This window comes from Myzus persicae, unplaced genomic scaffold (genome assembly GCF_001856785.1).
Source record: "Myzus persicae strain clone G006 unplaced genomic scaffold, MPER_G0061.0, whole genome shotgun sequence".
NCBI lineage: Eukaryota > Metazoa > Arthropoda > Insecta > Hemiptera > Aphididae > Myzus > Myzus persicae.
Genome location: NW_019102619.1, coordinates 10473 through 25879, shown reverse-complemented (window position 1 = coordinate 25879; position 15407 = coordinate 10473). Strand labels below are relative to the sequence as shown.

General features: G+C 29.3%; 1 protein-coding gene across 1 annotated transcript in view; it reads left to right on the top strand.

Annotated features, from left to right (window-relative positions):
• Nucleotides 1–15188, top strand: part of LOC111032680 — a 132947-nt gene extending 117759 nt beyond the window's left edge. The window contains exon 6 of the mRNA XM_022313105.1: nt 14913–15188. Coding sequence (XP_022168797.1) covers nt 14913–15007 — 95 coding nt within the window. The 3' untranslated portion in view covers nt 15008–15188. The remainder of the gene's footprint in view (nt 1–14912) is intronic.
• Nucleotides 15189–15407: the final 219 nt, after the last annotated feature.

The following is a 15407-nucleotide window of genomic DNA, read 5'->3' as shown; positions in this document are numbered from 1 at the left end:
TTAAGTTCACCCAGATCAATTTACCAACGAAAATGTTCGACAACAACAACACTATCATAATACATTTACACATTGTTACAATCCTATTTTAAAGTCTATCGAAACAGGATATATTTTTAACCATGCATTATACATGTTGTATTCACCGTAAAATGATTAGGCGATGAAAAAGAATCACTAATGCTACTGTGTTAATTTATTTAACAATACCTATTTTTTTAAATTCATGTTGGCCATTTTATATTTTAATGAAAATATCAGTTAGAAGTTGCTTTTCATTTTACTAAAAACCGTGATTACTTTTTTATCACAAATATACTTATATGGTGTAACAATTAACAAAATCTACATTGAATATGCTCGAATTTTCGTTAATTTTGAATGAGTAATGTTAATTTATATCCGAGGTGTTAAGCATGAAAGGCGAATAAGTTAACCGTAAACCGAAATTTTCAAAAAGTCAACTGACGCCGTGGGATTAATAATATGATGGCACCGTACTCGCTGGATAGTAATAAACAATGTTTTGTTTTAAACAATCGGCTATGTTACCGGACGAAATTCGAAATCAGCTCACTTGTAATTTATTTTTCCAACTACCCATATCCACACCTAAAACCTGCAATAATATGGCTGAATCTGAATCATATAACATTGAAACCGCTGTCTGCATCGAAACTACAATAAAATACATCATTGAAAAGATCATAAATGAAATAGAATACGAAAATATGCGAACAGAGTTAAGCCTTTTTGACAATATTATGAAGAGGACCGAACCGCTGGGGACATAGCGACGCTCCTAGGTTATGCGATGAAGTTTGCAGGCAGCGACGAGGCGTCGATCGTCGGCCAACCAGACGAAGAACCCTGGAATGGACCGGATGAGCCGAGAATAGAAAACGCCGAGGTCACGCGGTCGATCATCGACCAACTGGATGAAGAATCCTGGAACAGACCGGTCGAGCCGGTAATAGGAGACTCAGTGGTTGCGCCTGTTGAGGTGGTAGTAGAGCAATATGACGAGACAGTGGACGTCACACCCGCAAGGGGATCCGAGGTTAGGAACAGTTTCGGGTATTTGATTGGTTGGCTGGACCCGGGGGCAAAACCAATTGTACTCGCACCCGAAACGCACGGAATTCGTCTCCGCCGCTTGGAGAGGCATCAGAGGAGCCGTACGAGGATTGTGTTGTTGCTCTCCGAAGGGAAGGCGTCCGAAAGTCCCCCGCCCCCCTGCCGAGGGCAGCAGACACGGTGAGGCGACTTTGAGTCGAGTAAAGTTACGTGAAAATGCATTTTTAGGGTTATGGGTGGTATGTCGCCAATACACGTTCTCCGGCCACCGGCGGTGGCGAGACGGGATAGCGGACGTCACGAGCTCGAGGACCCTCTGGCGGCGAGGCTGACTGCTGGCTGCTTCTGAACGACGACACGACGGCGCCGCCGCCCGCGCTACCAGTGACAACTGCAGTAGTGCAGCACGTGGCGGCTGCGGTGGGGACCGAAGAACTCACGATGGGTGAGCGATAGAAGGCTATAATTAAAGAGTAGCTAAGAACAAAGACGTCAGCAGCTCCGGACCCGACGGAACGAAAAGTTTCAGGGTTCGGCGGTGCGCGACTCCGCGGCAGAGCCTCCGATTCCACAAGCACCGAGATTATAGTCTTCGACGCTCGCTCCGAGCTTAGGTCACCGTTTGTCGCCGGCACGACAGTCAACGTCTTCAAAACCTGCAGGACTATCACTCGCACAACATTAGCACCCTAGGCACTCGTCGTCAATCTTGTTTTCGTCCGCCGCTATGGTCGTCTTCCCCCCTCGAGCCGAGGCGCAGGCGACTCTTGTCCACCCCGCAGGACGGTCATGAGATCGCTGTATTGGTGACCAGTAGCCATTTACTTCCAGACATTTTTTGCGGCACCCATTTGCCATCACGTACCCCCCACGTCGCCTCGTCTTATCTGATGCCCTTTTTTTTTGTTTAATTTATATATTGTTTACTGTTTTTTTTTTTTGCAATTTATGCTTTGTATTACATTTTTTCATTTTTTCGGCATACAACTAACTACAAAATTTGAATAGAGTTAAAAGCATTTTTAAGCTTTTTTTTCTATTGTGAACATGGTTCTATTAAAAATAAACATTTTGTTTACACAGTAATATGTCGTTTCTTATTTTACGTTGTACAATTATGAATATGATTTTATTTATTTCAACATAATAAGGGCTCATGAAGAATATTAACCAATTTTTTTATTTTATTATTTAAGTACCAAATTTTCAGAAGAAACATCATCTAGCAGATAATATTAGCGAACCTGTAAAGTGTTGTGTCGTTTGTTGTTTTAGTTAACTATAATTTGTACACTAATACTTATCCGGTTCTTTATTTATGTTATAAACTACTTTATCATTTTCAGTCACACAAGTAGGTTGTGAACGGGATTTTTCCAAATTAAAATATATTAAAAATTACTTGAGAAACTCAATTACTCGAGATCATTTAGAATGTTTTATACTCATAAATGTAGAAAAACATATTTTAACTTCTTTTATTACAGATAGTGTAATTGATAAGGTTGCATTAAACAGCGAGTCTTTAAAAAAATTATTAATGTATTAACTATAAAAAATAAACAAATCTGTACTAAAAGTAAATATATTACTTATTATATACCTAGTTTTGTATTTTATTGTTATATCAAAATAATATGTTGCTCGCTCTTATTTTTTGGGGGCCTTTATTCAAATTAATTCCCGATAAAAAAATATAAGCCTATCCGCCACTGTATACAGGTCATAGTTAACTGCCATATAAGTCAAAACGTAATAATATAAAATAAAGTATAGGAATATTATAATTTTGGGGCAGATATGAACTTTATGTTGCCCAATTACAGCAATATCGATCCAACGCGTTCAGTACACTTCTGTTTACACAAATTCCAGGTCAATTTGCATGCCATTTATTGTTCTAGATCACATCAGAAAGAGCCAAAAGGTGCTCATGCCACTGAAATAATCCCATTTATAAAATTGTTTTTCAACCACATCCTCCCACTTCCAAGAGTCTTGAGGTTTGAGCGCCTAAATAATATCTTAAAGGTACCTAACATTTCTGCAGAATCAGTTCATTCTCTAGAGTCGTTCTAGTCGTTCGCATAATCGTTCTTTCCATGCAGTTATTCTACAATTTTGTTGTATTCCAACGAAATCTAAGAAACATTGAGACAGTATTTTCCGGGATTTTAGTCTCGGCATGGCAACTTCTTGTACACTTATGATATCGGTTGAAAATAAATAAAATAAATTGCCATGCCACTACCACAGTGGTGGTGAACTGTAGTATGAGTATAATATTGATAATATATATAAACAACCTCTACCTGTTTTATCTGTTATGTATTTTAATAGATTTTATGTTAGTTACTCGAATCTTTGAGCAGTGCATATATCTGTATTTTGTACATTGGCTGGCATTTCCCAGCTGAAAACCATAATGCCATTTAATGACTTTAGTTTCAGTTGCATACTGGTCTTGATTAAATTATGGGTAAAAAAACTTATATTTTGTGTTACCATTAGAAGATTTTACATTTTCTTAAGCTTAAGTTTTCATCAAAATTTTTATCCAAAAAATATTGTTTATAAAAAGTAATTTTATAAAACGTTCTTTTAAAAACTTTTCACTAATTTATTTCTAAGGAAATGTTGTTTTGTCTGCATATTTCAAAATTCATACTAAGTGTTGGTAATGGACACTCACAATGAACCACTTCTTAATTGGACTATATTCTCAGGTATCAAACTCTGATTTTCTGAGTGAGAGGTATTCATTACATCAAATTTATGGACCATCATTATATCTAATGAAATAGGTACCCGGGTAATATATTTCAAGGGAAGCTATATTGATAAGTTTAATTCTTGATTTTACGGTGTATGTAAAAAACATTATTTGTCTTTACTAAAAGCATTCTAAATACATTTCTGCTGCTTAAGCATTATTATTCATTTTTCGAGATTTTTAAATAATTTAATATTATACATTTTTTTTTTTTTATAAATACGCCTTGATAACTAGTTAAATTAATTTCCATCGACTTTGCGTGCACAATACTGTTAAATATTAAAATTAGCCGTTGAATACTAACGAATTCTATAAAACTATATTTATTAAATTCTCAAACTAATATCATAATATTATGATTTTATAAAAGTTGGTTTAATGTTTTAATAGGATATTACTACACAAATTATTAAAGGTAATGAATTTGATACCAGCAATAAGTTACAAATTAAGCTAAACACACTATATTATTAAATTATTTTAAAAGTAAAAAAAAATAATTATAAATTATAATATTAAATAATAAAGGATTTTTTTATCCTTTAAATTATATTAAGTATATTTACTATAATTCGTAAATCAGTACTGGTACCAAGTTCATTATCTTAATTAATACAACCATTTGACTTTCATAAAATAAATTTATCAATTATCATCAAATTTAAAATTAATCCTCACTGTGGTTGCGATCTTATTACCATATTTGTTTTAGTATTACAAACTACTTCTAAAATGGGTACAACAATTTGAGAAAAAAACTATTGTTGCTAATGAATCAATGTATCTACTAGGGTATTGAAAATGTGAATTTATACAAATTGTATTAGATGAGAACAAGTAACAGATGTTAATATAAGAAACAATAAATATTATTCTGCTAAAAGTCGTAGCGAGTTGAGTACTTTACATCATACATATTACATACAAAGGTGCATTATAAAGTTGGGCCAAGCACGATATTAAGACAATAACTGAATAAATTATTCCAACAATTTTTTTTTCATTTCGAGGATATGCTACTGTTTTTCATGGTTGTTTTGATTCTTCTACATTGTTAATATAGGTTTTTTGTTATTCTTCAATTGTTGAAAGCTACTGTTGGCAGAATATTTTATAATTTTAATCGTTTAGTACAAATTATAACTAGTTTTATGTAATTTTATGCAAAATAATAATTTTAACAACAAAACCTGAGAAGTTTATTTGCCGTATAGTGGATTTCAAGTGTTACCCATCATTGAAAAAGTCATTATGACGGATGTGTAAATTTAAATTAAATTATAAATTTTAGTACCTATACGAAAAACAGCTAAAAACGATACTGAGCGGAGACAGTCCTTCATTACTTCAAAGGATATTTTATAATTTATTTATAATACTATATTTATCATTAATTATTATTAATTTATTTATGCATTTATTTATTTAGTCATGCTCACGCAGTAGATTAGATAATTTTTTTCTAAAAACACCACATACACTATATATTAATATTGTTTCAACATTATATCGTGCATTATTTCATTATTATTAGGTAAATTGACTTATAAGTTAGGTGCATTCTATACCGCAGGGAGTAGAACGTTGTGAATAGGTTTGTGATTATTATAAATTAGTCTATAATTAGTATAAATATTTTGAAAATAAGAATATACATATTATAACCCGCATCAACAAACCCTCAGGAATATAAAATCTGACAAAGATAAAAAAAAATGATCTACAGCTGAGTTAAAAGTAAATGGCATTACGAATGACTAAAAATGAACATTAAATTAAACGAAATAAAAAGAATAACAGAAAAATGGAATAACCCAATGTCTCTCAAAAGAAGAGACAAAGTTCTATTAAATCGCCTCACAATAGGTCGCCTAACAATAGGCCTCACACTACACACATGGTCATCTATTGAAAAAAGAGCCACCAAGAACATGTCTTACATGCGGATATCCAACCCCAATCAAATATATCATTACCGAATGTAGAGACACGAAAGAGGCCCGACAAAAATATAATATACCTGAACACCTTCACGACCCACTGGGTCTTGACCAAGAATTCATCAAAAATATATTTTTATTTTTGAAAGATATTGGATTGTATAATTTAATTTGAATTATCTAAGTACCATAATATAAAAAACAAGCTAACTGTCACGTAATTGAGGCTTTATTCTTTAACAAGAAAAAAAAAATTGTATAAAGATAATAATATAGATGATGTCGAAAAGTTCTAAATATACAATTAATACAATAATACCATACAAATAACCAAAATAATTTTAAAATTAGCCAATGCAAATTTACATTCATTGCTAATTTAAAAATCTGGTAAAAATTTGATGTCTACAAAAAAAACGTAATTGATTCTGTTCAAAATTAGTGTTGGCATAAATATTCTCGTTTTCCATATTTTTGAAGTGAAACTCCATTACAGGAGGTATACGAAAAAAACTATCACGGTTTTTTCTAGGTGCCTACTAACAGTATTATTTTAGAATTTTTTTCTGTGGTTTTTCTATTTTTGTAAATATAGTAATAAAAATTAATAATTTGAATGTAACAAACAAAAATTTAGGCACCTCTAGGCCCTGATGGCCCTATCTCAATGTTATTGCACATTTGCGCCATCGTCTTCAAAAAGTTAGGTTTTAACTGTTTGATGTTGGAAGCGAGTTGGTTGAAGGATATATTGCTTTTATTGTTTATGTCGTTTATGATTACGTTATAATAAAAACAAATTAATAAACGAATATGTATAATTTTTCATGAGTTATGTATATTTTATGAGTATTCAAAATGTTTGGGGCTCCGTAGAATTCGCTTGGCAACATAAGGGCTCTAAGAACAAAAAAAATATGTGGACTACTATTATACAGAATATATTAGAAAAGTATGGGAAACCTTAAAGTTAGATGTGTACTTCCATGTGAGTAATTCAATGCTTTATCCCCTCCGTTAAACAATTCATAAATATGACACTGGACCCAACATAAAATAAATAAAAATGAGATCATAATTTTGTTCTAACAATTAACAAATGGTATTTCAATTATACAAATGGAAATTCAGAACTTATATATAATGATGTTGCTGATGTAAAACGTAAATGCAAGTCTGAACAATTATTAGAAACCTAATATTTTATCGGTTGGATTTCTGAAAAAAGTTTCACTTCATCCGCGTGTATACTCGCATCACGCACATTTATTTCTGTTTATTTTGAAAAGGATTGAGAACTCAAAGTTAAAACTATACATTAATTAATTTGTTTGGTGGCTTAACTGGGTGCATTGTTCACATCGTTTTTAAATGCGAGTACTTTACGAGACACGAGGTAGAGAAATACTAAAATTAGATCTTACAGATCGAGATTAATTGGTTGACGCTGCTAAGCATTAAAAGTGAGCAATAATGAGGCAAAAGAATGAATTGACAATCATGTATCTAGATAAAGGTATCTGACTATATATTCTCCACTACAATAAGTTGATAAAATGGTATACTATAATAAAAAAAATGTTTGAGTTAGGTAAGAATAATGTGGAATGTGTCACGTGTGCTGAAATCGCATATCACGGAAGTCATCGTGTCATCGTGGTTATCTGTTATCGACTCCGATCTTCGTATAATAATAACAATAATAACACAATGCTTATTGATTTGTACGACGTCCATCGAATTTCAATTGTTTATGAGTAGCAAGGTTTCAACTGAAAACTTTAAAACTAGAGTGCATAGCACAATATCTTTAGAAATGGTCATTAAACTATGTACATATCAACAACTATTTGAAATTTACAACTGATGAGACAGGTAGGGAGGAATATGTGTAATAAAAGACAACTGCACTACATTCAAAAATTTAGATTTTTGCCCCATACACAGCTTCTAGTATACTACCAATAACTTTCAATCTTGCTACATCTTAAACTGTATTGGTATTTAGTAGTATAAATGACATATGGTCTTAAATATATAAATTGAAAAAAACCACACATATATTATTTTATTTAGTGATATCCTAATTATGTGTCTATCATAATTAATTGTAGGTATGATTATATTTCAAACAGCTCTACAAACGTCTAATATCTCTATCTACCGACTATAAATTGAATTTATTGGACACCTGAAAACTGTATTTTCATAAATTTAATTACATCTTCCTTACTAAGTCTAAGTGTATTACCCAAGAATAATTATTGCATTCATTCTGTCTGTTTCGTGTTATACTGAACCAATGGCAACCATTAACAAACAAAAAAACTTGTAATTTCCATCATGAATCTCAAAATGTCTATACCACACTTCTTCTCAGTGAACCTCTACACGGTGGTACGAAGATACTATGAAATTGTCCGATCACTAGCCATCTTATTTTAGAACCTATATTAATTAGTCAGTCAGGACACTTTTGGTTATAATATAATGATACATATATTATATAAAATCAACATATTTACTTCTGTATATAAAATACTTATGTGATTATTTGCTTTTGATAAAATTAATTTTTAAACTATAAATTACGTAGGTATTGAATTCTATTTGTTTTGTACTACCATCCTAAAAATTAATACATAATATTAATGTACAAAAATAATTTTAATACATATAAAACACAAAATACAAAATATACCTACATAAAACATAATATACAAATATTTCTATAATGATGTCACCACAATTACGAAAACAATGAAAATATATGCTTGAAACTCAGTTTTATGATTTATATCTTAACGTTATAACTTTTGTGCTATAAGATGTTTTTAAAAAAGTATTCATTTATAAGCTCTCTGTGAACAAATATAATTTATATAATGTATATGCTATAAATTAAATAATTTTTAGAATTAAAATTGTTCATGTTTGTTGGACATCGTAATTTGATTTATATTCTAATCATATTAAAAAAAATCGCAAGTAGACATTTTTTGAAAAGCTTAAAAAGTTTTAATGCAAAATATGATTGTGATTTATTCTTGTAAATGAATTTCATTTAAAACTTTTTTGAATATTATTATTAGTATTACCTTCTAATAATGTAATATAACGAATTATACAAACAATTTGGCGATCTGAATTTTGAAATAAGTTTGGATATATTCATTTAAAATAATGATTGTCTTAAGACCATGATATTGATAATTACAATTATTTTTAATTTACTAACTAATTATAAATGGTAAAATTTAAATTTAAATATATTATCTATATATATTATTTAGTGATCACACAATCCTAATCTTCTATATATATAAAGGAAAGTTACTTTAGCAATAATCAAAGCAGAGCCGAACCTATTTGAGTTATAGAATTGTTGTTTTGAGGATGGATTAATATTGTAATGTCAAGTTCAACTATTAAAGGATTTTTGAAAATTTTGATTTTAAAGAGTTGAAATTTTTCACGCACAAATTGTAAATCTATATAAATTATACATATTTTACAGCACGGCGACCTGTGGGTTTCCATTGCGACATGCAACCATAACTTTTTGTCCGTCTAACTATGTGTTTGATCGGCGTGTACGTATGAATTGTTCCGAGTAGTAAAATTCTACAATCTATCTTTATCTATCTATGTATATAAAAATAAATCCCTATTTTCCTTAATTGAGGCATCACGCTTATCGCATATCATTTAAAACAGGTCCATCTATTTTCTATCCGCGATATAAAACAGTTAATTTATAATAATTGTAAGTATTTATAAATGTTTGTTCATCGTGGTTAGTTTAAGCAATCACGATTAAGATTTTAAACAAACTTGAGTCAAAATTCGATCTCTACGGGGGTAAAAGAGGAGTTTTTTATATAGCTATATAATACACGGGCAACGCCGTGACGGGACATCTAGTTGTATTATATAATAAAAATAAATGAATGTTTTGAATAATTAAATTAAATTTTTTAACTATAGCCTATAGGGAATATTGTGTATTATGTAAGACAATGAACTTCTGACTGTGAGTAGGTATGTTCATCCGGCTATTGTCATTGTTAAAGTATACAAGGTCAAACTTTATAATACACCACAATTATTTGGTGACTAAAACATAAGTATGACCTTAAGTGTCATAGAATTAATGAAAGATCTAAACATTTTGAGTAAAATAATAATTTAATTAATATTAAAATTGTACAATTTGCATTATCTAAACATTGTTAAATAAAATCAAAATGTATTAATTTATCTTCTATAATTATCATCTTATGTAAAAACAATATTACACCATAAATACTTAATTTATATATTATATCTATAGCCTAGTCTTAAATATTATTTTATTTTTAAATTAATATTTAAAGATTCTGGGCCCCGCACATGTGGAGGCCCAGGGAAACATATTATTATGTATCTAAGTCGTTAAATAAAAACTATAAAGTTACGGTTTAGGTTACAATTTAGGTTAATGTTAAAAAATTATAGTTCAACTTCAAAACAATAAAATATATACTTTTTTGTAGAGTAAATTAATTGCAATAAAGATATTGTCTTAAAAATAGGAAGTTAAGCACTTTGAACAGATCAATGCAAGATATAGTGGTGAATTAATAACCATACATTTGATAGCAATGATAAATTATTACATTCGAAAACGAAAATAAGTGGAACTCAGATATAATCACTCAGATGTTTTTATCTTCAAATTATTATATTTTTAATGTATTATGTTTGTGTAATAGCCCGATGACTCTTATTTTACTCAAAACAAATTAAAACGTATCGCAGTATTATTGCCATAGAAAATCAACAACATTTGCAGTTTATGGTTAATTTTTCAAAGAGCAGCTGGAAATGTATTTCAGTGTTTGGTTTTAATAAGTTTTTTTATTTAATTTTTTTCTCTTTGGACATTTTGTCAGACAATGAAGAAGATTCACATAGGCACATAGGGGTGGTTTAATGTAGTATTTAATATATGCCAATATTCAATTTGAAATCGAAGCTAGTTTGTACTTGAAAAAAGTAATTTAATTTATTTTCGTTGTAGTTTTCTTTATGCAAGATAAAACTAGGTTGGGACAATGAACCTACAAATAACCTACGAAAAATATTATAAAGACATCCGAGCAAGTGTGATTTTATCTGAGATTTGTTCAGAATCGTTTTTTTTTAATGTCAAGACCCATGATTTATATTTGCTTCCAAAATGTATAATAATACACCATCACACTGTGTGTAAAGGTGAGGCTTATAAACTTGTAAGGGATCTAAATTATGTTTTTTTTATAATTTTTAATATAATATCGTTAAGAAATGAGTTATTTGTAAGTATATAAATATAAGCTAGGTGTTTCTTTCATGAGTAATAACTATGAACTAAGATATCTTAGTCTGTGGTAATAACACTAATATTATTTTTAAAAGTTTGAACGTTTCTAAATTTTTTTTACTGATATTAACAGTTTATAATATTGTTTATTTTTTTTTTGTTTTTTTTTTTTTTTAATTTTCTTTTTCTTTTTATAATTTTAAGATTTGAACAGTTTTTATGGTGTCAGCCTAGCACCTCAAAATCGAAATTCTGAGGTCAAACCATACTAAAAAAAAACGATTTAATAAGTCTCAATAATTTGTAACCAAAAAATCAGAGTTTTTAACCTAAGTCTTCATCCCCAAATACATTTTTTTTCTTTAACGGATGCTAAGCTGATAGTAACACTGAATTATAAATTTATATTTTATCACAAACTACAAATTTTGTAACCAATTTCTAAGAGGTGCTAAATTGAGAATGGTTCCTTATCATACTACTATGTAAAATAGAACCCCCTTTTTTGTATATAACTCAAAAAGTACCCAACGGATTTTAGTACAGTTTTCACTAATCAATAGGTCTAGATTCAGGTAAGGTTTTAATATACAATTTATTCGTATAACTTGATTAATAAAATAAATAAATTATTAGTGCCACACATCCGTATGTACTTAAATTGCATACAATTATCGTCCCGTGCACAGATTTCTCTTGCGCAGTGGCACTCTCTTTTTATTTTGTCGAAACAAAATAACTGAGTTCTTTCAGTATATAGATAACACATTAATTATCGTTGTCGATGAGCAAAGTGTATGGGAACTGCTGTGCGTATGTTTTTTGATGTCTAATTTGCTGGACCTAATTGAAAATGTTTAGTGTTTACCCAGATTCATATAATATTTCGACTATAACGTCAAGTTGGTGTCAAGAAAAGGCAATATTGTCACCAACTAACGATAAAGTCAATAAAATAAATGACATGATACTGTTAAATTTCAATGCACTAACAAAAGTGTACTATTCCGTTGATACTGATTTAGATACAGAGTAGGCGATACATTATCCAACTAAATTTTTAAATTATTTATCTCCTTCAGGGACTCCACCGCACAAATTAATTCTAAAGGTAGATTCTCCTATAATTTTACTTCTTAACTTAAGTCCACTAAAATTATGCAACGGTACACGATTACAAAGTATAAAATCCTTAAAAAACTGTCTGCTTGAGTGTATAATCCTTACTGGCTGTGGAGCTGGGGAAATGGTCTTGGTTCCTAGAATACCAATAATACCAACCAATTTGCCATTCCAGTTCAAACGGCTCCAATTTCCCGTGAAATTATTAAGCTTTGCAATGACTATTAATAAGGCACAGGTCAAACATTAAACGTTGCAGGTTTAGACTTAACCGTCCAGTGTTTTTCCCATGGTCAATATTGTACGAAGCTCTGTCACGTGTCACATGCAAACAAAATCTATTTGTGCTGGCCGTAGAAGCGAGACACTTAAAATGGTGTATCCAAAAATATTTAATGATTAAGACAAATTGATATAATTAACAAAAAAATAAAAATTATACAAATATATTCCACACTCATACATACAATTATACTAAAAAAATTAATCAAATTAAATATCTGATGTAATTCACATCAAATTTTTCACATATTCCTAAACATATATAAATTTACTGATATCTAATAATAGTAAAGTATTGCCGAGTCAGCTAGTATAATATATATTGAATACATTTGTATGTACACAATGTACATACTTCATAAGTACTGCGTATCTAAGGTCTTCGACCTACTTATTAGTTATTAAAACATTACTTATTCGCTAATAAACGTCTAAGAGGTATACATAAATTAAAAAAGGACCTAGCTTAAGTACTTACTAAATTTCAGATGTACAGATGTAAACGCATAATATGATTTTATTATATAACTATGTGGGTGTTTATTAAATAAAAAAAAAATATAACATATTTTATAAATTCATAATATTATATAACATTATACATTTGATTCACAATATTCTTTTGATGCAATGTTCACTTGTGTCAAATAAGTTATGAAATGCAATAAATAAAAAGATTTTATATTGAAATGTTTCTTTAGAACACATAATAAACATCTGCAACAATTTAATAAATTAAGTATATCACAGAATAATACAAGGTAATTAGGTAATATAATATTTGTTTTTTTTCTACACTAAAAAAATAAAAGAATTTCAAACGATACCTCAACCTTAGATACCTAGTACTTATGAAGTATGTGCATTGTATAGGTATAAATTTATTCAATATGTGTAAAGAATCATACTCAGTTTAGCATCCCTTACGAATTGGTTACAAACTTTGTAATTTGGTATTAAGTAGAATTTATAATTCGGGGTTACTACCCCAAATGAGCCCTATAAGCTCAGAATCCGTTATGGAAAGAAAAAAAGTGGGTAAGTAGATGTCCCTCTGCTGTGCAGTAGGTTACTAGTGAGTATAGTGAGTAGTGGGTCACTGTAATGGATAGTGTTAAATTTGAATTCAATGATATAAAATCATTGTATACGAAAAACGATTCTGAGCGAAGACGGTCTGTAAGCCTTTAATATTACTTAGTAATTTGGTTTATTTGATTATATTATTGTGATTAAAGTTTATTTAAATTTATTTTACTATTAAGTATTAGTACTACAGTAGGTTAAATTCATTTTTGCCAAAAATAAATACACTTTAAAAGTCATTGTGTGTATAAAATGTATAATAATGTACTCTAAAAGTTTCAAGTACCCACGAATAATATTCTTAAATTATAACAAAATATCATAAATCATTATTCTTGGTTATTTAATATGTAATTTCGTCCACATTTGAATACAAAACAACTATATTATAAAAAACTATACTTAAATATTTTTAGATATTTTGGTTACAAAATAACCTACTTAAGTGGAACCTTGTTTTAAATTTTCAGTCCTTAGCTATAAAAGTTGAAAATTTAAAAAATATTTAAATATAAGGTTATTTGTAAATTTTGAATTATATAAATATCGTCAAAATTTGAACTCTAAATGCTTAAAAAAAAAACTAGTGACTATATACAATATACTAGGAGTTTTTTTATACAATTTTCAAGTTTTTTGACCCAACAAATTTAATTTTATTGATATTTATAAAAAAAAAATAAAAAACTAGAGAAATTAAACATGTCCATAAACAGTTTAAAACGAGTTAACATATTTTGAACATTTTATCAAGTATATGAATTGGTAAAAAAAATGGTGTAAATTTAAAGTATCTACAGTTATTTATTTTTGAATTATAACAAAATCAGATAATCGCTACTTACAACTTACATGAGAAATGGAGTGAATATCCAATGTTTTCATTCAAACATTTTTTTTTTTTTTTAATTGATACATTATCTTCAGCAACATGGTCCATTGTGTTTATAAATAATAGAAATCGATAACATATTATTATACGAACTTATTCTTAATATTAATTTTTGATTTTGGTTTGAAGATTTACGACTGTGATGAATGGATGATGTTGGCTATGGGTTGAGGGTGATTGTGGAGTATTTTGGTTAGTGATTCGGACAGGTTGTGACTAATTCTGAGGTTTTTTGTATATTTGGCATTCATTGAGAATGTAATTGAACAAATAATTTATATTTCAGAATGTTTTATTATGCTACGTATACTTACATATTTTTTGTGATTCATCTCGATGCAATAATTATCATAATTTATGTTTAATTTTTTGTTAATTTTTCATTTGTTTCAGTTACTTCTCCAAGTCTTGGATGTCAGGTAACGTCTTCTATCAACTGTTCGACGATGATCGCTGCTTCAGTTTTGTTATGGAACGTATTCAGATAGTCTAAACGTGGAAATCTATATATATAATATATATATGTATATCTTAAGAGTCTTGTATTTCACACTTTTGCATGTAAATACAATTTTAAGTTGTAAGAAAAAAACACATCGAATAATACTGCGGAGTGGTAACAAAACATTACCACATGACAGAATTAAAAAAAAAAAGAAACGACCAGCGTGTTATATATTTTTTCAAAAATAAAGGAAATTCGATTGTGAGTTAATTATTATTATTTACCAACTTATTTTTTTTATCTTTTGACATTTTTAGATTAGATTAAGTGTTAACAAATAAAATGATTATTTACAACTACAACAAAGCGATGCATATTATTAAACGAATTTTGTAGATAAGTACGAAACATATAATTTTGAAAAAAGTGTTTGTAAATATTTA